Below are 26,292 nucleotides of genomic sequence, written 5' to 3'. Positions count from 1 at the left end.
GATTATTATACGTATTTATTTTGTGAAAAGGACACAAGATTTCTTCTCCTGGAAAAGAGAGAAGTGCTATCCTATAAAATCAGGAAAGAATAACTTTTACCTGTTGCTTTTTTAAAAAATAATTGAAATTAATTTCTTGACTGATCTTCCGATAGTAGTAAAATTGTTTTATTGCAAATACTCTTAAGAGCTGTGGGCGAAGTTACAGTTTTGTCATGTTTCTGTAATTGCCAAGTTTAAGAATTCTCTCCATGTCATGAAAGCGCATGAAATTTTAATCCTTTTCTCGTTTTTTTTTTTAAATATACAATTTCATATGAATTTTTTGTTTGTCTGTTAATAGTAGTTTCCTAAGATTTAATTGTGGATTTTTAAGATAGTATACAAATATAAACGTACCATATGTTGGGAGCTGCGACAAGATTGCGAACAAATCCCACCTTAACATACAGAGTGGTATATAAACGATTGTTAATACTTTTTTTATGATTATAGTTGATATAAGCCATACACTTAATTATTATCTTCTGTGTACTCATAAAAAGTACGGTGAACTTTGATTTATGAAACAGGATAAATACAAGAGTAACGAGGATGAGCAAGTGTAATGTAATATGTCTGTGTAAGTTATTCCGATATAATGCAAAGTAAGTGAATTAAATGGACACTGGCGTTTTCATTGCTCTCTAGGGAAAATTTAAACTCATATAAACGGAATACAAATTCCTTTCCTTCAGCAAAATTATATTTATTATGTCATTGCAGCGTAGTGAGAAGGAACATTGAAATTACTTCTTTATACTTAAGCGATACGTAGCAGTATGTTTTACCGCACTCTGTTATGCTTCAAATTCAAATTTTCAAGAGTAAAATTTAAAAATTGGTTTCTAAAAATGGAAACCTTAAAGTAATTTGCATTAGCATTCGCTTATACTTGAGGCGCAGCCTTATTGTTTCTCTATTTCATTGATCCGGTGTAAGGCGTGCTATATTCATGTGCCAATTGAAAACAAATGTCGAAGAAAAATATGAAGTAAAAACTACTGAATATTTACACAAACCATGACAACTGAATTCTATCTCTAATCCGCTTCAGAATACAGCGACCCAGTTCGCTGTGAACCAGGGGCGGATCCAGGACGGACTTCTGGGGGGCGGTCGGTTGTAATACTGCTACTTAGAGCTACTTTTAAGAGCGTCAAAAAATAAACTATATACGTATTTTATTTATATATAAAATAAAAAAGTTTCCTCTTCTGGGGGGGGGGGCGATCGCCCCAACAGCAGAACATCTGCTTTGCTGCCTTTTGTTGTTCATTCTTAAGCTGGACATAGCAGTTTTCCCAGATGGTAGAATATAGACGTGAGATGGTTTACTCAGCTTCCTCAGTTTGATTCATCTACACCCTTCAAACGCCCTTAGTCATCTTTTGTAGTAGTAGCCCGTGCTTACAGTTTCTTTTCATTTCTTACTATTGCGTAACAAATTTATAATAATATATATAGTTCACCAACGCATTTCAAAAAGAAACACGCGGGAACTAAACAAAATTTGGACCACTAAATTTATGAAGTCACCACCGCAGCAAGTCGCTGCGGAAGAGAAGAAAAACCAATTTCCAAGTTCGTGTGGACAGAGGAGTATACAAAGACGATATACAAATCACATCGTACGGATTGTTAGGGTTTCCGTAACGAACTTAGCAAACATCTAAGAAAATATAGACTAATTAGTTAATATATCGATTGTGGGAATAACACTGAAAACAGGGAAATACAAGTTTGAAAACTTTATATTATGAACTAAATTGTACATGAAGAATTCAAAACAAAATTACTTCGAGGCATATTAAGTACAGCACATTCGAATTAATAACATCAAATATGGAGTAGGTTCTCATCATATTGTTTTTTTCTTTTAAAACAATCCTTCCATACATCACAATGCTTGGTGATTAAGGTAAGTATCCGTTGTTTAGTTATTATCTTTTAATTATTCATTTCTATAATGTAGCAGGCGTAGTACATGTTTAACTATAGTTATGTTTAGTGTAATGATTCTTATGTGTTCTAAGTTTAGTTTACTTATTATTTGTGTTTGAAATATTTCGTATTTCTTTTCAGAGGTTTCGTCGACATTCCTCAATTCCAAGCATCACCAGGCATTCCTCTTCATCACAGGTAAGTATTTCTCTTTGTTGTTCAATTTTCTTTATTATCGTAGACTTTATTATTGTAGAGGAACTCGATTTTCGAGAATAATTATTTGTATATTTCAAATTTATTGTTATGTTTATGTCTTGAAATTATTAAGAAAGGTTATGGGAATTTAATGTTGAATGTGTAAAGTTAATGCAAGCTGCACAATCTCGCTAACAGTTGTGTCAGCAATTCATTGTAAACAATGTTGTATAAAAATGTCATCGTATCGTGTCTGGCAATGTAGGAAGGAAATGTTGAAAATGTGTTTTTCCTCACATTAGCCAGATTCTGGAAATTGTACAAAAACATGAATTTGTGGGATGGTATGAATTTCATGAGATTACGGATGTACGGAGAATTGCTTAGGATCGGAAAATCAGAACGTGTCGAGGGTTGCAGTTTTGAGTTTTGACACATGGAAGGAATTTGTCTCTCCATGTGAAAACGGGGTCACACGTGCAACAGCAGACGAAACAGCAGACGATGGTAGTTGGACCCAGCCAAACAAAACCACAGGACGAGAAGGTTTTGGAAGGAGTTCATGGAGATCAGTTCATGGAGATCGGATCAGCTCACGGAGTTCAGATCAGTTCTTGAGAGTCAGTTCTAAGAGTTCCGAGATTGGTCTTCGATTTTGAAGATACTTGGGTTCGAGTCTGGAGAACCAAGTTACATTTAATTAGCCGCCAGATGATAGGAGAAAACAGTACGTTGTACTTCGACATATTATAATTACGCAGAACTTCGAGGGAGATTTACATTGAGAGGCCCATTCCTCAATGCCAGCTTTCATCGTCCAACAACAAGGAGTGACAGCTTAAGGTGCAGAGTTCAACACCAGATCGACGTGGGACAACAACAGATTGAACCAGGTATGTGTGACTCCGAGTCAGAATTCAAAGCTCAATGCTTGGTCGTACTATATCTTACTGGCAAATAACTCCGAATATCCGTTATAGCAACTATTCAGAAATCTCACAATTCATTCATCAGATTTTAGAAATACAGTGTTCTATGTTAAATGAAGTGGAAGTATATTTATTTGTTTAAATCCCCAAATAAAACCTCTCGCAAGTTAAGTTATAAGTTACCCACTCATTTTAGATGGTGAGTGGAAGGCGCCTAGTAGCACTCATTATTGCATCCCCAAATAGGCACTGAGTGGCTAGGTTGTCATGGTTGTAGATGCTGGTTTGCTTTTGCAAGTGTAACGATCCAAGGAGTAAGTAGTATGCTTTGGGTTCGAGTCCAGGCGTAAGAGATTTAAGTAAATTAAACCCTCCCATCCCTCCCAGATATGATTAGAATCATCCCATTTGATTTAGAATTTAAATGATATTTTATTACGTAACTAAAGCCCACCCTTCCCACCCTTTCTACGATGAAGTGTAATTTTAAGTAGTGTTTCGTATTTTCTCGATTTAGGTTAAGGTTTAATGTGTTTATTGATATAGTGAATTTAAGGTTTTTGCAATAAGAAAATAGTAATCCGATTCTCCCGATAAGTTGATTAAGTAGCTCGAATATACGTATTATAAGAATAAATAAGGTTAAATAAGTTTTAAGTAAATGAGTAACGAAAGTATTCGTACTAGAGCACAAAAAGCGGCAAAAGGAGTACAGGTCGGTAGTTTGTTTAATATTGCAAGTTCAAGTAAGAAAAAGCAAGAAAGTGCGAAACCGAATTTGAAAGTAGGACCCGTCGAGAATTTTCCTTCTAGTCCTATAACTAAACCGTATACGGAGGATTTTACGTCAATCTTTCCATTTGAAAGTAGTGTAGTTGGTAATAATCAATCGAATAGTACAAAAGAGGATAAAATGGCGACTGGTGTAACATTTTATTCCGATGTTAACAAACTTCCAAAGTTTGACTTGAAAGCAGATAGCGATATAATAGGTTTTTTCGATGAATTTGACGACGCGTGTCAAATGGCAGGCGTAAGTGAAGAAAAGCGAAAAGAGCTATTACCTAGTGTTTTCAAGGGAAATGGTAGACAGTGGATAAAGGTATTTTTAAAGAGAAGGAATGTTAGTGAAACTAGTTATAAGGATCTACAGAAAAGCATAATCGAAGAGTTCACACGTACTAATGTAACGTTAGACATAGAAGATCGTATAAGGGAAAGGTTACATCTCGAGGATGAGCCTATAATAAACTACGTGTATGATATGCTTGTTTTGTGCGAAAGACTAGACGCCAACATGAATGATAAGAAGAAAATAGGAATAATTTTAGGTGGTCTTCAACCGTATTTTATGGAACGTGTAGGTACAAATTCATATGCAACGATTGATAAATTTGTAGAGGATCTTCAAAAAGTAGAGAAGAATAAGTGCAAAGTAGAGAAGCGCGTTAAACGGGAAAACGGAAAGGTTACCGTTAAAGATCTTTTAAAGAAGATGAGAGAGCAAGTAGAAGAGGAGGATAGCGATGTAGAAATTGATAAGTTATTGTTAAGGAAAGAGATTAAACATAAGGAAGACGTGAAAGTCAAGCAAGAGCCAACGAGTATTACTCAATTGAGTGAGTTAGAAAAGAAAATAGAGAATTTACAGTTGACATTAGCTGCGAATTTACAAGACCGAAATAGTAAAGAAGATAAAAATGGTAGTGATTCGAAGCAATACAGGAACAATAGTAATAATTTTAGAGGAAATAAAAGTTTTCGGAATGGAGGACGAAATTTTTACAAGAATAATGGAAATAGGAATTGGAATAGGAATGGTAATAATAATTATACTAGGAATAGAGGTTCTAACGGTTATAATAATGGTAGAGGATTTCGAATTGGCGAAATAACAGAGGAGGAAGAAAGACAGGTTTCTGGCAACAAAGAGGAAACAGTTGTTGTGCGAATGGTGCGAATAGGCCAACATGGTGCCAAAATCATAGCCAAATAAATAATCCCGTGCAGTATGTTCCGGTAGTACCGAACCAGATAAATGGTACGACTTATTATCAGGCTACAACGTCAAATAATTTAAACTAGGTCAAACTGTAAATGACAGAGGCACATTTACAGGGAGTAAATTAAAAGTTAGAGAAATAGTAGCCTCTACGTTAACTGACAATAATATGCTCTATGTTCCGATAGAGGTAGATGGTAGATGTCATAAAGCTTTAATTGATACAGGATCGCAGATATCCATTGTGAATGAAAAACTAGTCCCTCCAAGTGCGAAGGTAATTCCTAGACCGACAAGGATTCGTGGAATAACACAGAATGTGTTAGTTGTGAATAAGATCGCTGTAATTAGATTTAGAATGGCCGGACAGACATTTCATTTGGAATTTCGCGTAGTAAAAGATTTTCCGTATCAAGTTTTGATCGGGAATGATTTTCTACAGAGTCAAAATTGCCAAATAAATTACGGTCAGAATAAATTGACATTGCAGAGATTTGGAAAGCCAAAATTAAGGAAAAGGGAAGAACTGGAATCTGTGACTGTGTCAGATAATGCGGCATTAGGAATAAAGCATTGTATTCGACCAAGATGGGTATTAGGTCATAAGGTACGGTTGTTACCTAGGTCTAAGACTACGGTGGAAGTAAATTTGGTTAGTTCCTGGAATAACAGGGAATATTTGTTGGAACCAGATAGGAAGGTAGAAGCCCAATACAATGTGTTGGTTCCCCGTGCACTTTTATCGGAGGAAAATAACAAGATCGAGATTATAAATCCATCTAATAGAGCAATTTTATTGAAACCGAATATAACATTAGGAAAAGCTGAAGAATGTGTGGATGAAGAGCAATTGAAGAGTGAAGGATTATCAACTGAAGATATTGATAGTATTTTAAGATCTCGTAGAAATTTTGATAAATCTAGATTGAAATTTGGGAATGAAACGAAACCGGAAATTAGGAATAGAATTGAGAGTTTGTGCTATGATTTTGCGGATGTTTTTGCGTGGCAGGATGACGAATTAGGCCAAGTAAAACATTTTGAGCATCACATTGAGTTAGAAACAAAGGTACCATTTAGGCGTCACCAATATCCGATTCCCATAGCGTTAAAAGATAAGGTAAAGGAGCAAATTAACATTTTGTTGAGACAAGGAATAATTGAAGAGAGTTCAAGTGCTTACAACTCTCCAATGCTGTTTATACAAAAGCCGTCAGGAGGTATTCGTGCAGTTTTGGACTGTCGGTTTTTAAATAAACATGTTAAATTGCATAGCATTGCGTTGCCTCCGATTCACCAAATTTTAACGTGTATGGGAGGACACAAATATTTTTGTATTTTGGACGTAAAATCGGCCTACCACCAAGTACCGATTTCTGAGGAGTCACGGGAGTGTACTTCATTCAATATACCGGGCGTAGGAGCTTATCAGTATCGTGTTCTTCCTATGGGTTACTTACAGTCACCCGCCATATACACAAAGATAATGGCAATGACCTTGGCAAATGTAAATCCTGAGTCAGTTTCCTATTATATGGATGACGTATTTTTATATACAGATAATCAAGAGAAAATGGTGGATGTACTTCAATCAGTTTTCAAGAGATTGAGACATTACGGACTCAAACTATCTGTGGAAAAATGTCAATTCATAGAAAGGAAAATTATGGCTCTGGGACATATTGTCAGTGATGCAGGATACGAGGTTAGCCCGAAGATAATCCAGGCAATAAAAGCATGTAAGGCTCCGAATAATGTAAAGCAGTTAAAGTCTTTTCTTGGTTTAACTAATTATGTTCGAAAATTCTGTAAAGATTATGCCAAAATTACATCAGCGTTTCAACCTATTTTGAAGAAAGGCCATAAGTTCGAATGGAACGAATCTTACCAGCAGGCGTTTGATCAATTAAAAGCAGCACTAATGAATGCACCATTGCTAGCTCCATTTAGGGAAGATCTAGACACAAGAGTGTACACAGATGCATCGACTAGTTCGATCGGCGGAGTATTAATGCAAAAACAAACTAATGGTGAATGGACACCAGTAGCTTATTACAGTCGCGTGTTACGACCACAAGAGAAGACCAGGCACATAGTGGAATTAGAGATATTGGCAGTAATAAGTTCTTTAAGAGCATTTAATTATTACTTGTTCAATAAAGAATTTGAGCTGTACACCGATTGTAAGGCATTGAAGTATTTGCAAACGTCACCTAAATTAGCTCCGAAATTGGTAAGATGGAGTTTGGACTTAGCCCAATATAAGTATACACCGGTGCATTGTCCTGGAGAAAAGAATCCTAGCGATATTTTGTCCAGGAACACAGACATCGAACCGACGGAAGAAGATGTTGAGTTAGAGACGTTGAAGGTGAATGCGGAAGATCTCCAAGTTAATTTGACTTTTGATAAGGATATTAACGTTGGCGAGTTACAGAGAAAAGACGCATTTTTCGGACCAATCATGCATGCAATAGAACACCCAGAGGATGCCGATGTAAAAGCTGAGAAGCAGGCCCGATGGTATATAATAAAGGACGATAGACTGTATAGAACACAAAGAATGGCAGGTGGTACAAAATTACTATTATGTATTCCGTATGCGTTAAGAGAACAAGTATTCAAGAATCTCCATTGTTCAGTATACGGTGGCGGACATTATTCGTACACGAAATGCTATAAGCGTGCTTTAAGAGTAATATACTTTCCAAACATGAAGAAATTCTTCATGGAGAAGATAGGAGAATGCATAAGCTGCCAGATACAGAAAAGGAAGACAGGAAGAGTACCATTTCACGCTCAGACGTACCCCTCTTATGCTCCATTTCAATCAGTTGTGATGGATGAGGTCGGACCTTTTAAATTGTCTCGTAACAATAGAAATAAGTACATTCTAGTGTTTGTTGATAATGCAACTAGATTTGTGATCGCTAGAGCGGTACCCGCAGTAACGGCAGAGATCGTTGCGCAGGTAATTTTCGAAGATCTGATTACGAAACATGGGGTTCCATCTCAACTTCATCTTGACAGGCTATCATCCCATCGCAGCCGAATAGTGGAAGAAATGGCAGAGAAATTTGGAATGCAATTGCATTTTGCGAATACAAGCGCCCATTATTCTATAGGGAGTGCAGAGAGGGCCATAGGCTCATTACAACAGGTAATGAAGCATTATATTGATAAGGATTTTTCAAACTGGGACGAGATCTTGCCAAGTTTGATATTTACTATGAATACGCAAGTGCATGATGGTACTGGTTTTTCACCATACTATCTTTTGCATGGAGTCGAACCAAGAACGTTTCTTGAGCAGGACTTAGACATTCCTTGCGAATACGTCGACAATGAGGTGAGACTTCAGAGCATAAAAGAGGCACGCCAGCTAGCGTACAAAAATTTGCAGAGAAGATTCAGAACTCAGAAGAAACAAATAGAGAAAAAGTTTGATCAACCGAGTTTTGAAATTGGTCAGAAGGTATTAATAAGGGAAATGCCGAGAGCAGGTTTGCCCGCATGTTTTGGTAACCGTTATAATACTAAAGGGGTAATAGTGGACAAGATAAACAACAATTCATACAAGGTACAGTATGAAACGAAAAATGGTGAAACGAAGAGTGATACTATAGACTTAAGACGTTTAAAATTATTCGTAGAAAGTAAAAATGGTGAAAGGTATGGTGAGACAGGTCAAACATTAGATGGTGATGAATAAAATTTTGATTTTTGAAAAAAAAAACAGTTTTTTTAAGATTAACATAGGGTCTAATGTAACTATGGTACAAATTGGGTCTACCGATGAAGTGTCAGAAAGGGGGCACTTTCTCAACCAAACCCTAATCCCGAGATTGGAGGAAATGCTAATCTCCATCAGGAAATTTCCCGAATCGATAGACACTTTTTGAATTATAGTTACTAGAATTGTAAATAAAAATAAATGCATGGAATGTAAAATTAAAAGTATTGATTAAAATCAGGTGACACCTGGAAAGCAAAATAAAAATAAAATACATAGGAATGAAATACATTGTTGATAGTAGACTAAAAATACAAATAAATAAATAAACAGTAATAGGAAATTAATATTAGGTTTTATTGGCTGAGGAAATTCATAAATTAAAAATTTCGCATAACGAAGAAATTTCAATAATGCATGGTGTGGTAGTTAAGGTACATCATGTTCTTCAAAATGTAAGGAGTAAACTGCAAGAAATGTATTGTTACTTGCAGCAAGCTCAGAGGAAAATTTTGACTAATCTATTTTCTCATTTAGCTAGAGAAAGAGTAACTAAAATATTCAACGATATACTTAGCAACCAATTATCTAATCATATTTTGTCAAACTTAGATGTAAATAAATTTATAAATAGTCATGATATTCTGAAGTATTCAATTTATCGTTCTGATATAGGAATGTTTTATCGAGTATCGTCGATTTATTTAATGAAATATGACTATAATGAAAACAACATCGACTTATTACTGAAAACGCCAATTGTTTACGAAAATACAGTTTCGAAAATGTTTAATGTAATTTCTATGGGTTATCTAACTAACAACTTTAGAACATACTACAAGTTACCGGAAGTGGTATACTTAGCAAATGGAATATATCACACACTAGATCGATCGAAATGTGAGTTCAAGAGTTTTCTGTATTTTTGCGAGCAGATAACATTGGATGATACTGCTAAATGCTTGAATAACATTGTGTTCAATGGGTCGTTAAGTGGTTGCGAACAACAAACAGAGAAATACCTAGGCAAGGTAGTGTACAGATACACTCATGCTGGAGTATTATACTCGTCATTGGAAAAAGGATATATTACTAAGCTAGGTAAACATCATGAAGTGACATCAACGAAGGTGGATTATGGGAACAATCGCTCATATTTTATTGAATACGAGTCATTTGATAACCTAATATTTGGAGAATTGGCGATTCCAACTAGAAAAGTAATAAGTGTAAACAATAAGCATTTAAGTTTGATAGGAAATTGGACGCTAAAGCAACTAAATTTTAGTATACATCATGAGGAACTCAACATTCTAGCTGAAAATTTGTTAAAACTGAAAGTGGATACCACTGTACCACTACTAATAATTAGGACGAATTACATAATGTATGTGATAGCAGGAATTATCATCGTATTAATTATTTCAGTCATAGCATTGATAACGTTGTATTGCAGACTGTATAAATCGATAAGGAAATATAAACTGGAAAATAGTGAACCATAATAATCATAATAATAATAATAATAATAACAACAATAATAATAATAATATCATTTAAGATCATATTGTATAAGATTTGTTTGTATTTCATGAACTACTATGAGAAAAAGTTTAGAAAAGGTTGTAAACCAATTCATAAACATTGGAATTAATTATTGGTAATTTTGGGAAATTTGAAAAAAAAAAAAAAAAAGAACTCAGATATCGAATGTAAACAAACATAGAAATATGTTAAAGTGTATTCAGATCATGCATTCCATACTCACCAAACAGCCATCACCAAGTGTAAACACCATCACCATATGAAGGTATAAGGTTATGTAAATAAAGTCTATAGTAGTCTATAATAGTCCATAATAGTCATACTACCCAAACCGGATAGGTTGTATTGTAATACGGTATACCAAACGATGTCCCATTTCCGTATAAAGTGTGAACAAAATGAAAGAAAGTGTGAAATAAGGATAGAAATAGATGAGAAATAGGTTACCTAGATGAATCTAGGATAGTGACATCAATCATTGATAGATAAAGTCTGAAAACATGTAAACATTCAAGAAGGGATAAGGAAAATAAATGTAGAAAGTAATAATATTAGTAATAACAACACTAAAGAATAGTTAAAAATAGATAAAAATAGATAAAATAGTAATAGGTTACTATTATAGTAATAATAGATAGTATATATGTATAAATATTACAAATAGTTTTATAAAGTAGTGAATAATGAATTTTATATTGTATGAAAATAGTGAATTAAAAGGTTAAAAGATGAAAATAAGCATAGAAAAAGCTAGAAATAATTCACGAATAGAGTTAAAGAATGTTTAGTGTATGTAGTAATAACCTATTTATTTATTATTTTTAAAGTCTGAAAGTTTTTGTAAATTTTAGAAAAGAAAAGAAAAGAAATTAATGTATTTTATTATAATTAGTAATAATCAATCAATATTGATTGAAAACAATCATTAAAAGCATTAATTTTAGTGTGCAATGTAATTGGTAAACGATATGAGCAAGGCTCACATGGTATCTTGTATGGGTTTGCGTCAAAACAACAATGCTCTGAACAGCTGGAGGAAAGAATGAGGAATGAGACCTGTGCGAGAGATTATCTCCGCGCGAGGCTATGCTAATCTCCACTCCAGGCCCCGAGCACATGGTAAACTCGAACGTTTCCGAAGTGAACCCGAGCGGACACGAACAGGATTGCGTTCGTTCAAGCCCCGTGAAGCGCCTCGCTGCTTCAATGTTAATCATAGTTCGAGCGTAAAGTCATATAATATACTTTTAGAAATTCAAGAAAAATTATTATTTAATAAAATTATTCATATTTAACTACGGAAATGATTAAAATAAGGTTTAAACTACATATAGACGTACGAAATAAGTGGTAAAAGCTTAAATATAGAGAGAAATAACGAGTATTATTTAATGCTATATTTATGATAGAAAAAGAGTAAAAACACGAGTTTTAGGTGTGAAATATAGTCTCCAAGTTATGGTTTGATAGACTTCACACATAGCTAAAGTTTTAATCGTCAGGCACAAAGATTACTAGGAAAGTAACAAGGGGTGCTAGACACAGAGAGAACAAAATAAGACTGCTTCGGAAAATACGCGATTTTAGAACGCTATAAGTGAATGCAGACACAAGATAGATATTTTAATAATTTAATTAACTATAATAAATGTACTTTTCTACGAATTTTAAGTAGGCCTATCCCGACTTTATCTATTTCTCGTCTATTTCAGATAATATCCGAAAGAGAAGGAAATGGACATCAATACAATATTATTATTAATATCAGCGTTAGTTTTAGGAAGTGTATTAGTAGTAATAGTAATTATAACATGTTATATTTTGTTAAAATTAAATAGGATAGAGAGAAAATATGGAAATAGTGTAAGAAATAGTAAAAATAGTGTAAGATCAAATATAGATGTAGAAATAAATGATAGAGATGAGTCTGAGACTTACGCAGTTGCTAATGCATCACCAATTTATGCCACTATTTTTAATAAGAACAAATCTACACTAGAAACTATTCCACAAAGCACTGAAATCACTATTTTTAAGAATTTGCCAGAGGGTATAGTAGATTTTTGTAAGAGCACTGAAACTGAACGGAAACACACACAATTACACCACATCACCACAGAAGATGAGAAAGACACTAATACATCAATGGGACACTGTAAATTCACGAAAACCGACGTTTTCAACGAAGATTCCGAAAATCACGGGAAAACTGAGTGCCCGAAACAGACGAAAAGTGAATTCTTTTTTCCGTGTGATATAATTGTTATATAAAATAATGTGTTTTAAAACTATTAGTGTAATAATTGCGACGCAAGATTGGAACTTGATGTTATCCAGTCGACGATGACGCGCGAATAGAACGCAGAAAGTTGAATTAACCTTGACAAAGCTTGATTGAAAAACTGTTGAGCTTGCAGTTACTAAGTAGCTTGAAGAATCAGGATTTCCAATGCCCTGCTGCAGGATTTTCTTTCTGTTCAGATTAAAATCAGTGAATAAAAAATTTTTATGAAAATAAAACATTAATATTTTCAAGCTATATAGTGCAGATGTGAATATGTTAATTGCATATGTTCTAATAACTTTGTGACAAGTTTTTATTTTTACAGTTCCATCCACGGAAAGGTGGAAAGAGACGGAGTTAAAACATTACTGATACGGCCAATAATTTCATTGGTTGGCAAGTATGAACATTCAGAGTGATGGAAATTTTTGGTTACTTGATACTGTAAAAGCGTTGTTTCTAAGAGGAGATAGCTCAAGAGTACTTGCAAATGTGTATGCACATTCACTCTTGACGAAATGTGCTGTGCAAGTAGTTTAGCAAAAACTCGTTAGATGTCGCGAGGATATACTTTGTGACATGACATTTTGAAATGTCGTATTTTATAATGTTAAAAAAGTAATACAAAGATTAAAAATTCGAATATATATATAATTTTTAAATAAATGTTAGGTGAAGGAAGATTAATCAATATTTATATAATCATGTTGAATAATAATACATATTTTGTTTCATTTTAAGTTGATATTTATCTTTAATATGGTGTCAGTATATATATCATGTACAGGGTGTTTGTAGAAAATCGCCCTCTTACGACGTCGAATTTGGTTTGCGGAGCAACCAATTTTTTAAGGGGGGACATGTAGAGGAACTCGATTTTCGAGAATAATTATTTGTATATTTCAAATTTATTGTTATGTTTATGTCTTGAAATTATTAAGAAAGGTTATGGGAATTTAATGTTGAATGTGTAAAGTTAATGCAAGCTGCACAATCTCGCTAACAGTTGTGTCAGCAATTCATTGTAAACAATGTTGTATAAAAATGTCATCGTATCGTGTCTGGCAATGTAGGAAGGAAATGTTGAAAATGTGTTTTTCCTCACATTAGCCAGATTCTGGAAATTGTACAAAAACATGAATTTGTGGGATGGTATGAATTTCATGAGATTACGGATGTACGGAGAATTGCTTAGGATCGGAAAATCAGAACGTGTCGAGGGTTGCAGTTTTGAGTTTTGACACATGGAAGGAATTTGTCTCTCCATGTGAAAACGGGGTCACACGTGCAACAGCAGACGAAACAGCAGACGATGGTAGTTGGACCCAGCCAAACAAAACCACAGGACGAGAAGGTTTTGGAAGGAGTTCATGGAGATCAGTTCATGGAGATCGGATCAGCTCACGGAGTTCAGATCAGTTCTTGAGAGTCAGTTCTAAGAGTTCCGAGATTGGTCTTCGATTTTGAAGATACTTGGGTTCGAGTCTGGAGAACCAAGTTACATTTAATTAGCCGCCAGATGATAGGAGAAAACAGTACGTTGTACTTCGACATATTATAATTACGCAGAACTTCGAGGGAGATTTACATTGAGAGGCCCATTCCTCAATGCCAGCTTTCATCGTCCAACAACAAGGAGTGACAGCTTAAGGTGCAGAGTTCAACACCAGATCGACGTGGGACAACAACAGATTGAACCAGGTATGTGTGACTCCGAGTCAGAATTCAAAGCTCAATGCTTGGTCGTACTATATCTTACTGGCAAATAACTCCGAATATCCGTTATAGCAACTATTCAGAAATCTCACAATTCATTCATCAGATTTTAGAAATACAGTGTTCTATGTTAAATGAAGTGGAAGTATATTTATTTGTTTAAATCCCCAAATAAAACCTCTCGCAAGTTAAGTTATAAGTTACCCACTCATTTTAGATGGTGAGTGGAAGGCGCCTAGTAGCACTCATTATTGCATCCCCAAATAGGCACTGAGTGGCTAGGTTGTCATTATATATTATTTCCTTAAAATTCGTTATAATTCTTATTCTTCGTAATAAATAAAATTATATCTTACTATCTTTCATTATAATACGCGCATTATATAAGTATATGGTCAATGTTCCGTTAAGGGGATCCAGTGTCTTCCACTCCACTTCTTTCTATTGATTTTCGTTTGATTACATAATGTAACGTTATATTAGGTTAGGTTAGATTAGGTTAGCTTAGCTTAGCTTAGGGGGGTCCAGTGTAGTTTTGGACCCCCTTAACGGAATATGGACCAACTATATATTAAGTATTCATTAAAACCTTATTTATTTAACATATTTTCTTTCAGAGGTTAACCTAGTAGATGCCGACCCTAGGATGAATCTTCTTCCGAAACATGTAAGTATTTGTTTATTATTATTATTATTATTATTATTATTATTATTATTATTATTATTATTATTATTTTGAACATGCACATTGAGCTCAACTTATCGCTAAGCCATGAGTAGATTCTCACACCTTACTTTTTGAAGAAACCTCATATGCCAATACGTAAGATTGATACGGAATGTTAGAATATTTATACTGTAAATTGTTTTCACCAAACCATATTGATTATAACTACATACGGTACATTTAAATTATGTATAGAAAACTGCAATTAACATAACGATCATATGCATACATGTATGGGATTGTTTCAATTTTGATTTAATGATTATATGCATACATACAAGATAATGAAATAAATTCAAAAACATTGATAATTTTGAAGAAAACTATGTTGTTTTGCTGTATGAATTCCATTATAGTTTATAGTGGCTAAGGGGGGCGCGGTGGCTCAGTGGTAGAGCGTTCACCTCTGGTTCTTGGGGTCCCGGGTTCAAATCCTTCTCCCGGCAAGTGAACTTTGTGGTGGACAAACACCGTGCTCGTGGGCTTTCTCGGAGTTCTCCCGTTTCCTCCCACTTTCTTCATTCCACCATTTCATTCATCTCTCATCATCACCGTGTCCTTTAGCCTAATCGGCATAACCATGGGACGTAAAACTTAAAGATTTCATTTCATTTTTTTATAGTGGCTAAGCAGAACTTTTATCGGAAGACGAGGAGAAGTGCTTAAGTCTAGGACATAAATTTAAGGTTAAAGAGGAAGAAGTGGACAAGAAGAATTGGTGTACACAGTAGAACAAGCCATTGTAGACATAAAGGATAAGGACGAGAGAGTAAGGAGAAAAGCATTGTCGATTGTTAGGCAGAATATGAACAAGGAGAGTAACTTAAGGAAAGAAGAGAAGAAAGGACTGAAAAGATTAAGGAAAAGAAAGGATATCGTAGTGGAACAGGCGGACAAAGGAGGCGCGTTGGTAGTAATGGAGAAAGGATGGTACCAGGAGAAGCTAGGGGAGTTATGTGATCAGACATATGAGGAAGTCGGTAACAAGGACATGAAAGATGAAGTGTTGAAGAAGATAGTACAAGAACGGAAAAGGGCGGGGATTAAAAAGATGATCAACGAAAAAGGAAGGATTCCTGTCATGAAAGGTTTGCCTAAAATACATAAGAAGGACGTGAAGCTAAGACCAGTACTAAACTGCAGAGGTAGCTATTTTGAACCACTAGAGGAGAAATTAAGAGAGATAATGGACGACATCAGAGAAGGACAAAAGACATGCAGAGTGAAGAACACGGAAGAATTGAGGAAGAGGATAGATGAGATTAAGTGGAATCAGGAGAAGGTGTTAATGTTTAGTGTAGATTTTAAAGCCATGTTCACCAGTATAAGAAGGGATTATGTCATAAAGGCAATAGAAGAGGAGATGGAAGGGAAAGTTATACGTCAGTGGAAAAAAGAGAAAGTCATAAGAGCGCTTAAGACTTTGTGGGAAAATAGCTATTGCATTATTGGAGAAAGACTAGTTAAGATAAAAGAAGATTTAAGCATTGGATCCAAGCTGAGTCCAGTTCTAGCGGATATAGTAATGAACAAGTGGGAGAAAAAAGTGACAGAACAAGCAGGAGGAAAGTTACTGTTCTTTTGCATGTATGTTAATGATTGTTTAGGCATATGGACAGGGAATAGAAATCAACTGGAGAAATATGTTGAAAATATAAAAGACCAATAGAAAGGCATATGGTTAGAATTAGAAGTTGAAGAAAATAACTCTATCAATTTCATGGGTATGAAGATAGAGAAGCAAGGTGAGAAAGTGACTACCAGTTGGTATCAGAAACCGTGTTGGACAGGTATTTATTGCCACTGGAGAAGTGATGTGGACAAAGCAACTAAGAAGAATTTCATTAGGAACATGGAAAGGAAGATAGACATCAACAGCGAGGAAGAGGGAAAGATTTGGAAAAATTCTACAAACAATTGAACAATAATGGATATAGGATAAAGCAGTTTAGGAGAAAGAGAAAAGAAGATAATATGGATAGGAAAGAAGTGGTATGGAATTCAGAGCATAGGCAAAAAGACCGAAGCGGTGAAGAAGTTATTAAGAAAAGGTGGTGGCAAGACTTATGGAAAAGGAGGAGAAACTTTGTTGAAGCGCATAAGGAAGAAAAGGAAAGGGAAGGAAAATCATATAGAGGAGCAGGAAGAAGGAGTGATATATGAAGTGTAGTGAGTGTGACATGAAATAATAGGGGAGACGGAGAAAAGGCTTATGGACAGATTAAAACAACATAAGGATGATGTTAGACTGAAGAGAGATAATAACGCTATATACAAACATGTGAAGGAAACGGGACATAAAATAGACTGGGAGGGGGCTAGGGGTTTAGAGAGGGACAACAGGAAGATTATTAGAAAGTGGAAAGAGGCTAGAAGAATAAAGAGAGAACAAGAGGAGAACTTAATGAATTGGACAAGCGGTATGAATATACACGAGCAATGGGAGAAATTGTTGGATGTGACAGAAAAGGAACAAGAAAAGTGCATATAGGCTATATATATATATATATATATATATATATATATATATATATATATATATATATATATATATATGTAGTTATTTATTTTTCTTATTTAATATTTTCTTTTTGTTATTTACTTTTCTTTGTATTTCATCTGTTTAAAGAACTGTTAGAAAAAGTGATAGGGCTCATTATATTTTTTCTGTTGGCGCGGAATTGCCTTTATCCTCATTGGTTCCCTCCGACCAATGAGAGAGAAGAAAAGGGCGTGGCCTTTCACTTTCTCGTGTATATAAGATCTGCTGTCACCTGTCTTTTCTCAGTGTTTGTATCTGATGAAGAGGACGTTAGGTCCTTGAAACTGTAACACATTGTAAGTATAGTTTTTAATATATTTCATTCTGCTCTGGTCAGAACTGTGTTTTATTTGTTACTCTACTTATCCAGAGCCATGGAGTTTGTTCATTAAATAAATGAAATATAATGAAACAAAGAAACAAATAAAACATGAATTAAACAAAATAGACTGTAGTCTGCAGCTGTCAACAGCGGGGGCACTACACCTTTCTTCATCTTTTGTTTCCAGAACTGCGATAGATAGCCTTCCACGAATATAGAAGCCAGGAACTAATATATCATGACCACTTGGGTGTTCTTCAGTAGACTAAGCTGCATACGCGACTTCCGAAATAGCTACACAGAGGATGTTTTGCCCAAGAAGGGTCCCGCGAGATTTGCAGGGTAGTGCCCAGTATCTCTAGCTCTGTTTCTGAATATTCAATCGAATTTTTCTTGAGAAAATCAGAAACTCAATAAGAGCTTCATTTTTTAGATCAAGATTTTTTTTTACCCTTCCAAATAGTTAAAATAATATTTGTATATGAGAACTAACCTTTGGAATCTCCGGAACTATCTGCTTTGCTACTACTACTAGCTGAGTCAATTGCTTCTAGTACTCGACCGTTGCATCGAACGGAACCATTTTGTCCTCGTGTTGTGGGCGGAGCCACATCAGGAAGATCTGTGAGGCAGGTTGTCTGAAACAAAAAAAGACAAGAAATAAATACATTGAACATTTGATCATAAAAGAAAAGACAGCACATAGCCATAAAGAAATTTAGCCTTTTGTAATAAGTTACGTACCAAGGATGTGGAATCGGCAGTAAAGTCAGTAGCCGTGATATGCAGAGCGAATACAGGAATTTATTACGGGAGAAGGATAAAGCTTTTCCAAATTCAATGTAGGATAAATTATCTTAAACTTTGTGAAATATCTCCTAAGATTAGACTAAATATACTAGGAGGAATACATAAAGGATCTATATGATCAGAAGAACGGTCAAATATATATTGGAATCGAAACAGAGGGAAAGGTGGATCATGAAGAAAAAGGACCAGATATATTGACATGAAATCTTTTAGTTTATAGTCCCATGATTATGCCTTTTGGATTAAGGAAAACGAATGATTACGGCAAGTGAATGATGATGGAAGAATCGATGAAAAGGGGAGTACTCCGAGAAGACCCACGCCACGATACTGTCCATCACAAATTTACCTGGCCGGAAATCGAACTAGGGATATCATGCGCCAGTTGTAAGCGCCTGGCACTGATCTACCGCGCCCTCTATCCCTGTATTTTGAAACGTGAAGTAGCGCAAGCATTAAACATGCGAACAAGAAGGGTTAAAGGAGGAAGGATACTGTAACATATCAGCGGATTCGCTCAGAGGATTAGGAGGCAATGAAATGTAAGTCCTGTGTTTACTTATTAACAAGATCTACCTAAGCAGAAGATAGCGAAAAGATTTTCTAAAGTTTACAACTTTTGCATTACAAAGACAAAGCAAGCAAAAGAATGCAGTGAACACAGAACAATTAGTCTTATTTCCTACACTAGAAAGATTATTGTGTACATACTGCGTAGCTGACTGAAAACAAAGACAAGAGATGTCACAGGGAGGTTAATTTGAATTCTGGAAAGGAAAAGGTACCAGTGATGGTGTTACGTTGCTAAGAATTATACCAGAACAAGTTTTGAAGTAGAGTTGAGTTTGTGTTTCATCGACTGGCATAAAGCTTTCGACCGAGTCAATTGAACCAAACTTCTGAAAATACTTAGAGTGGAGTCAATTAGAGGGATCGTCGAATGTTTGAATGGAGATGAGAATGGATGACTAGTGTTGAAATTGGCAGAGAAGTCAGATAAACAGGGTGTAGTATGTCACTCCAATTATTCAATATTTATAATTGCTTAATGACGGAAGCATTAATTGATGTTGGAGATCTGAAGAGGAGAGGGCGGATCATTAACAAAATGAGGTCTGCAGATGACACGATTATCATAGGAAGAACTGAGGAAGTACTGAAGAAAAAAAGATGGATAAAATAGTTCAAACTTGGAATTTTAACAGAATGGAAGTGAACACCGAAAAATTGAAAGTCATAAGAATATCCGTTGGAAAATCTCCGTTATGGATCAGAATGAAACAAGAGAGCTTGAAGAGTTCAAATACCTCGGAAATATTTTGACAAGAGGCGCTTACTGCAGCAAAGAGATCAGATCAAGAATTATCGTAACCAAAGAAGCATCAAACTAGAAAAAAAAATGACTCTTAACTAGCAGGCTTAATATTAGAAAATGAAATGACATTTTGAGTTTTACGTCCCACGGTTATGCCGGCTAGGCTAAAGGAGACGGTGATGATAAGAAATGAATGAAATAGTGGAATGAAGAAAGTGGGACGAAACGGGAGAACCCCGAGGAAACCCACACACACAGTGTTAGACCACAACAAATTTCACTTGGTGGGAGCAGGGTTTGAACCCGGGACCCCATACACGAGAGGTAAACGCTCTACCACTGCGGCCCCCATTGTTAGACTAGCTAGTCAAGTGATATACACTACTTCATAAAACTTAAGCAACCCGACAGAACGTGGTATAAGTGACGTGTGGGGCCCATTAACACTGGTTAGTGGCATGCACATACATAGAGACACATAGGCAAGGCGAGCACCCACTATATTGCATAAGCAGAACCGTTGCAAGCGCGGTGAACACATTATGCCATGAGGCGTACACCGCAGCCCAGTAGTGTCCGAGGCTCCAAACATTGAGTTAGTGGTTCTTGTGTTGGGTATACACCTTGCAGTGGCTGATAGACGACATTTGAGTGAGTTTGACCGCGGGCGAATAATTGGGCAGTTGGAATTGGGCCGATCGCAAGTGGAAGTGGCGCAGGAATTCAACGTGGACAAAAGTGTTGTGTCGACTCTGTAGAGTCGCTTCCAAACTGGAGGTGAAGTCAGTAGACGTCGTGGATGAGGCCGTCCGAAGAAGACGTCGACCGTTGATAACGATTTCACACAATGTCGGCCAAACGTAACCGTCAAGCTTCATTCTCTCCACTGGCCAATGAGTTGTTTCAGGCTACAGGACAACGCGTGAGTCGTGAAACTGTTCGTCGGCGGCTCAATAGAGTAGGACTAAATGCAAGAAGGCCTGTGCTGTGTGTGCCATTGAAACTGGAACACAAACGTGCGTGTTACACAGAGTGTCAGAAACATGTTGCATGGCGGGAACACCAATGGGCGCGTGTCATGTTCTCCGATGAGTCGAGATTCAGGCAGTTTGATTCTGGTCGGACTTTAGTGCGAAAAGAGCCAGAAATACGCTACCATCCAAACTTCATTGCTGAACTGCCGTCCTATGGCGGTGGATCCATTATGGTGTGGGGTGGAATTATGCTGGATGGGGAAATGGACTTCCATATTGTGCAACATGGCACTTTGACAGCACAACGTTACCGGGATCAAATTATCAATACACATGTGCGCAATTTCCGCGGAGCATTTGGCCCAGAATTCCTGTTCGTGGACCGTGCACATCTTGTGTCCGATAATCTGGAGAGCGAAGACATTACGCGTATTTCATGGCCTGGATATTCGCCGGACTTGAATCCCAACAAGAAGTGTGCGATGCTCTTGGGCGGTGAATAGCGCAGCGCAGTCCACCAGAACGCACTCTCCCTGACCTGCAAACAGCTCTCCTCTAGGAGTGGCGCCATCTGCCGCAAGACTTGATCAACATTGTGATTTGCAGCATGGAGGCCAGATGTCGTGCCTGTATAGCTGTTCCTGGTAGCCACACGCCATATTGGCTGCCTATGCCCTCGCACAATCCAGCTTCACCTGTTGAGGTATCGTTGTGCTGAACTTTTTGGCCACTCTGTACATCCTAACTGTATTGTTCGTTTCACTTTGAAAAGGAAAAGAAAAAAAAGCTCTGTAACAAATGAGGGTTGGGAAACCCTGTATTGTGCAAATGAGATGCATGGGATAAGTCGTGATTGGGAACCCTTCACCCCTGATGGGGATATTCATGAAGCTATAGGCTTATGTCTAATTATATTGGAATATATTATCCATTTCTTAAGTTCGAACATACTAGATTCGATCGTAATGAGAAAACTTTTTATCGGACTTCTGAAGAAAATAAAATAAAATAAATAAATACATGACCGTGTTTATTATATATGGAATTCCCAGTCACGACCCCCTTTTCAGTTTTATTAAAACATAGAAGAAGTAAAGAAGAGAAAAGAAAGTTGGGATAAGAAGAAAAATAGGAAAAGTAAGAAAATGAAAAAAAGGGAACTGATACTGGATATTTTTGAGAAATGTGGTAAAGGAAAGTGAATAATTATCGAATTGGGATCATTTCCAATAGCTATTGGGTGAATATTTGGTATCGAAGGTAGACACATGTTAACCCATACCTCTTAGACCTAGATCCATTTAACTCCAACTACCGAATTATCCCAATCTAGCTCTGAGATAGATGAGAAAGTTTAATTTAACAGTTTATTAAATATTTCCAAAATTCTTGACGAGTATCCAGTACTTGAAGTATAAACGATGAAGCGGACGGCATGTTAGAATTGACCACAGAGAAGAATTAAAAAAAATCAAAGTAATACATATATTTGTCGAAGATTTGACTTTCAAAGTTCTCTCATGATGATCATTCGTTCAGGCTACTTCGGTCCTTTTAGCTTCCTTTATAGAGCCAACTTAAATTAAGTTAGTATTGACTTTCAACAACTTTAATTGCAAACTACCATTAATTATATTAAGTCACATATATATGTCAAAAGAATTGGTGCACTTAATACTAAACCTACATTTCACTCACACACACATTCATACAGGATAATGTATACTTCAGGTTGCATTTAGTGTAATTAAACTAACCTAACTACATCTCTATAGACATTTATTATATTGCAAGAAAAAAAAACTTAGTTTGACATAACAGGAAAAGTTTGATTCATGAATTTAAAAAAAAATATATATATTAATAATAATACATAGGCATGCACAGAAATCTGTTACTTTCAACAATATCAAATAACACATTTCTCTTTTAGAGATATTAAAAAAATGGATTACATTTTTAAAAAATCGACAAAACGAAAGACGAAGAGAGAAGGAAAAAAAAATCAAAGTTAAACCTTAAACATATTTCAGGTTCAGTACAATGAATACATATCATGGTGAAAAAGAAAAGAAAAAAATATAATTGGTTAATTAATCTTAAAAAAAAAACTTTGGTAGCATTTTATTGAGTCTCTGTCCCAAGAGGAGAAATTTCGACAATTTTATGAGTCTTTGTTCTCACGTCGATAGTAGCTCCTTTTTCAACTTTCTTTATTCACTGTGATTGGCGTCCATGAGAGTATTTAATCGTTTGACTTAACGACAGACAAAAAATTTAGTTTCTTCATATTATATATAAAATTTTCATTTCGTCACTTAACGCACTTGGTATAAAATTTCCAAGTTAATTCAGATTTAAAAAAAAATTATCAAATCCAGTCACAGACATTGGGAACATATTTCCATAATACTATATGATATTCCAATGGAATTAGGTCTTTGGACCTATCTAGGTTCCGTATTCACATTACTAAATTATTAACCAAAATCAGTTCCAATTAAGATCACTGAGTTTCTATTTCTAGTATAGATCGTGGGGTCAGGAGATTTTAGTTACTGAACTGACGAACGACAAATGGTTATGTTTCAGATTGTAGGGGAGGATTTGCTTCATAGTTTACTGATAGAAGGATTTGTTGGCGGGCGCACTGTTTCGAAGTTTACTGATTTCACTATGATGTCGCAAAATAAATTTGGAAAAAATGAAATGAAATCTTTAAGTTTTACGTCCCACGGTATGCCGGTGAGGCTAAAGGAGACGGTGATGATGAGAGATGAATGAAATGGTGGAATGAAGAAAGTGGGAGGAAACGGGAGAACCCCGAGAAAACCCACGAGCACGGTGTTTGTCCACCACAAAGTTCACTTGGCGGGGGCTGGGATCGAACCCGGGACCCCAAGCACCAGAGGTGAACGCTCTACCACTGAGCCACCGCGCCCCCCTGAAATAAATTTGGATAAGGATTAGGGTTATTTTTACTTTTCTTACGACCTGCTACTTGTTCTATTTACATGCAATATTTAACATGGTATTAAAAAATTTAATAGTTACAAACATTACTAACAAATCAGTAAGGTGTCATTAATTATAAGTTACGCGGTAATACTTTACATCACAAATAATCGGTCAATGTCGGGTGTCAAAAATCTATGGCAACCTAAAACAACCAGGAAAAATACCGAGCCCTTTACATACATACTCGCATGTATATATATATTCAATTTACTCAATATAATAAATTTCACTCTAATATCAATCTTAGTATTTCGTCGACGTTTAAATTCTACATAACTTTTTTATATTCAACAAGTATTCACGCTTGTTTGGCTCAAAATAAACAAAAACCCTGACTAGCAAAATTCTTTTTTTTTCTCATAAGGTTGCAACATTGAACTTTATATGTAAACCCGATAATCAATAATAATTCTCAATTTACTAAAGATCCGCGTATAAAGAAATAGTTGGTGTTATTTAATAAGTTGACATAAGAGGTGGAAATACAACAAATAGAGCAGGCACGTAACTTTTCAAACTATGTAAGTACATATATATATATATATATATATATATATATATATATATATATATATATACAGTGAAAGAAAAAAATCAAGATTATTTGAAACTAGTGGGCCCAAACTACTAATACATACATACCATATAACCAATCAATAGAAAGAAAACCAGAAATCAGTAGTCAATGGATATAATTTCTACGATCGATGAATAACAAGTAAGTTTCTAGAACCTGAAACCATGGTGTACCTTCTCGTCAGCCCCTCCCATGGTTGGTTGAGTATCGTGAAAACGGTCCTGAGTCGTGCTGAAATACCTCCACGAATTGTATTCCTCGATGTCCCAGTTAGTACATACGATCGAAATTAGTGATATGAACATTGTATGTTTTCATGAGTTTCAAAACCGGGGGGAAGGTTGAAATTTAAAAAAAAACTTTAGAGAAGGAATAGAAGAAGGATACGTAAAAAGAGGAGACAGAACACTACAACTACGAAAGATAAGTGGTCGAATTTACGTATACAACATACTATAGCCAAATATTCTCTTTTATGCCAAAAGGGGTTCGGCTTACTCAAATACTCAAATACCCTAGGGGGCGCCCTGCTACCAAGGATGCAAGTCTGTGTCCATCAGATCCCAATCACACAAGAGTTTCCTTGTAAGATTGAAATCTGAGCCCCGTATCCGGCCCAGACCAGCAGGATAAAAAGAGAGGGGGAAGGGACCAGGTAAATGCGTCCCCAATTTTTAAATCTCTAAGTAAGTAAAAAAAATATTCGACCCCTCAGAAGAACTAAGAAGGTTCAAGGACAGTAATGAAACTAGAGTAAAAGTAATATCTAAGAATCCCTAACTACTGATTTGCCAAAATTAAAAAAAAAAATAAATTTTGGATCGGTGATTTTCAATGACCAAACATCACCGATGGCTACTCTGCGCATAAATGCCAAAGTCTGGGACGTCGTTAATTTCCATCATCTAATTAAACTGAGAAAAGAAACGAAAATACTTAAGAGGATCATGGGTCGACGTTCGGGTACGCGATGGACATAAATATTAATTTAGGAGCGGTTGATTTGACCAGATAATTCGATCTAAGTTGTTAGCTATGTGAACACTGAACGATAAATACGGTAAGCAACGAGAAGAAGAAAACAAAAATTTCGGAGAGTCAATGAATGTTAAAGGTACAAATGACCAAACCTGTACTTTTCGTTGATCACCGGATATAGCAGTTATTTTTCTTAATTATGATTTCTGTCAACCTTTAAAAGTAATTCCCACATGATGCTACCCTATCTGTTTAAAGGGTTAAGATCCGGGGCTGTTAATATGAGGTCCTTAAGTGCGAAGTAACACACAATTCCCAACTACAATTTACTATCCAAATAGCAAACTTGGTTGGATGAATCTACTGGTGTAGAAGTCAAAACGCGAGAGATTTTTTTAGTAAACATATTCATATTCTCACTATATAGAATATACACTGGGCCTATTCATTTAAGTACGAGTGTCCTACCATCTCATTCATATTTTATATCGTATTATTACTATATCATTACATTCATTCATTATTTACTCATTTTTCGCGCGAAGTAATATTTTACAGACACCCTATTAAATACATTTACACGCAGGCCATACACATATTTACATTACGCACTAATAAACATATAATTATCACGATCCG

At 35.7% G+C, this 26,292-nt stretch overlaps 2 protein-coding genes across 2 annotated transcripts in view; one reads left to right on the top strand and one right to left on the bottom strand.

The window, feature by feature from the left end:
* Window positions 1-26,292, bottom strand: part of LOC145675799 (dipeptidase 1-like) — a 993,427-nt gene that overhangs the window by 626,759 nt on the left and 340,376 nt on the right. Inside the window, exon 2 of the mRNA XM_081746502.1 lies at window positions 18,475-18,619. The gene's annotated coding sequence lies outside the window, so the exon portion shown is untranslated. The remainder of the gene's footprint in view (window positions 1-18,474; window positions 18,620-26,292) is intronic.
* On the top strand, window positions 15,923-16,786 carry LOC145675115 (uncharacterized). The gene has a single exon (XM_081745485.1). It carries the CDS (start codon window positions 15,923-15,925, stop codon window positions 16,784-16,786), a length of 864 nt encoding a protein of 287 aa, XP_081601611.1.

This window comes from Thermobia domestica, chromosome 18 (assembly GCF_964235325.1).
Source record: "Thermobia domestica chromosome 18, izTheDome1.hap1.1, whole genome shotgun sequence".
In the NCBI taxonomy this organism is placed as follows: domain Eukaryota; kingdom Metazoa; phylum Arthropoda; class Insecta; order Zygentoma; family Lepismatidae; genus Thermobia; species Thermobia domestica.
The sequence above is the reverse complement of the archived record's forward strand: the minus strand, read 5'-3'. Positions and strand labels throughout refer to the sequence as shown.

Excerpts from the sequence above, each read along its gene's own strand:
- LOC145675115 (XM_081745485.1), top strand. The coding sequence starts at position 15,923 with ATGAACAAGGAGAGTAACTTAAGGAAAGAAGAGAAGAAAGGACTGAAA.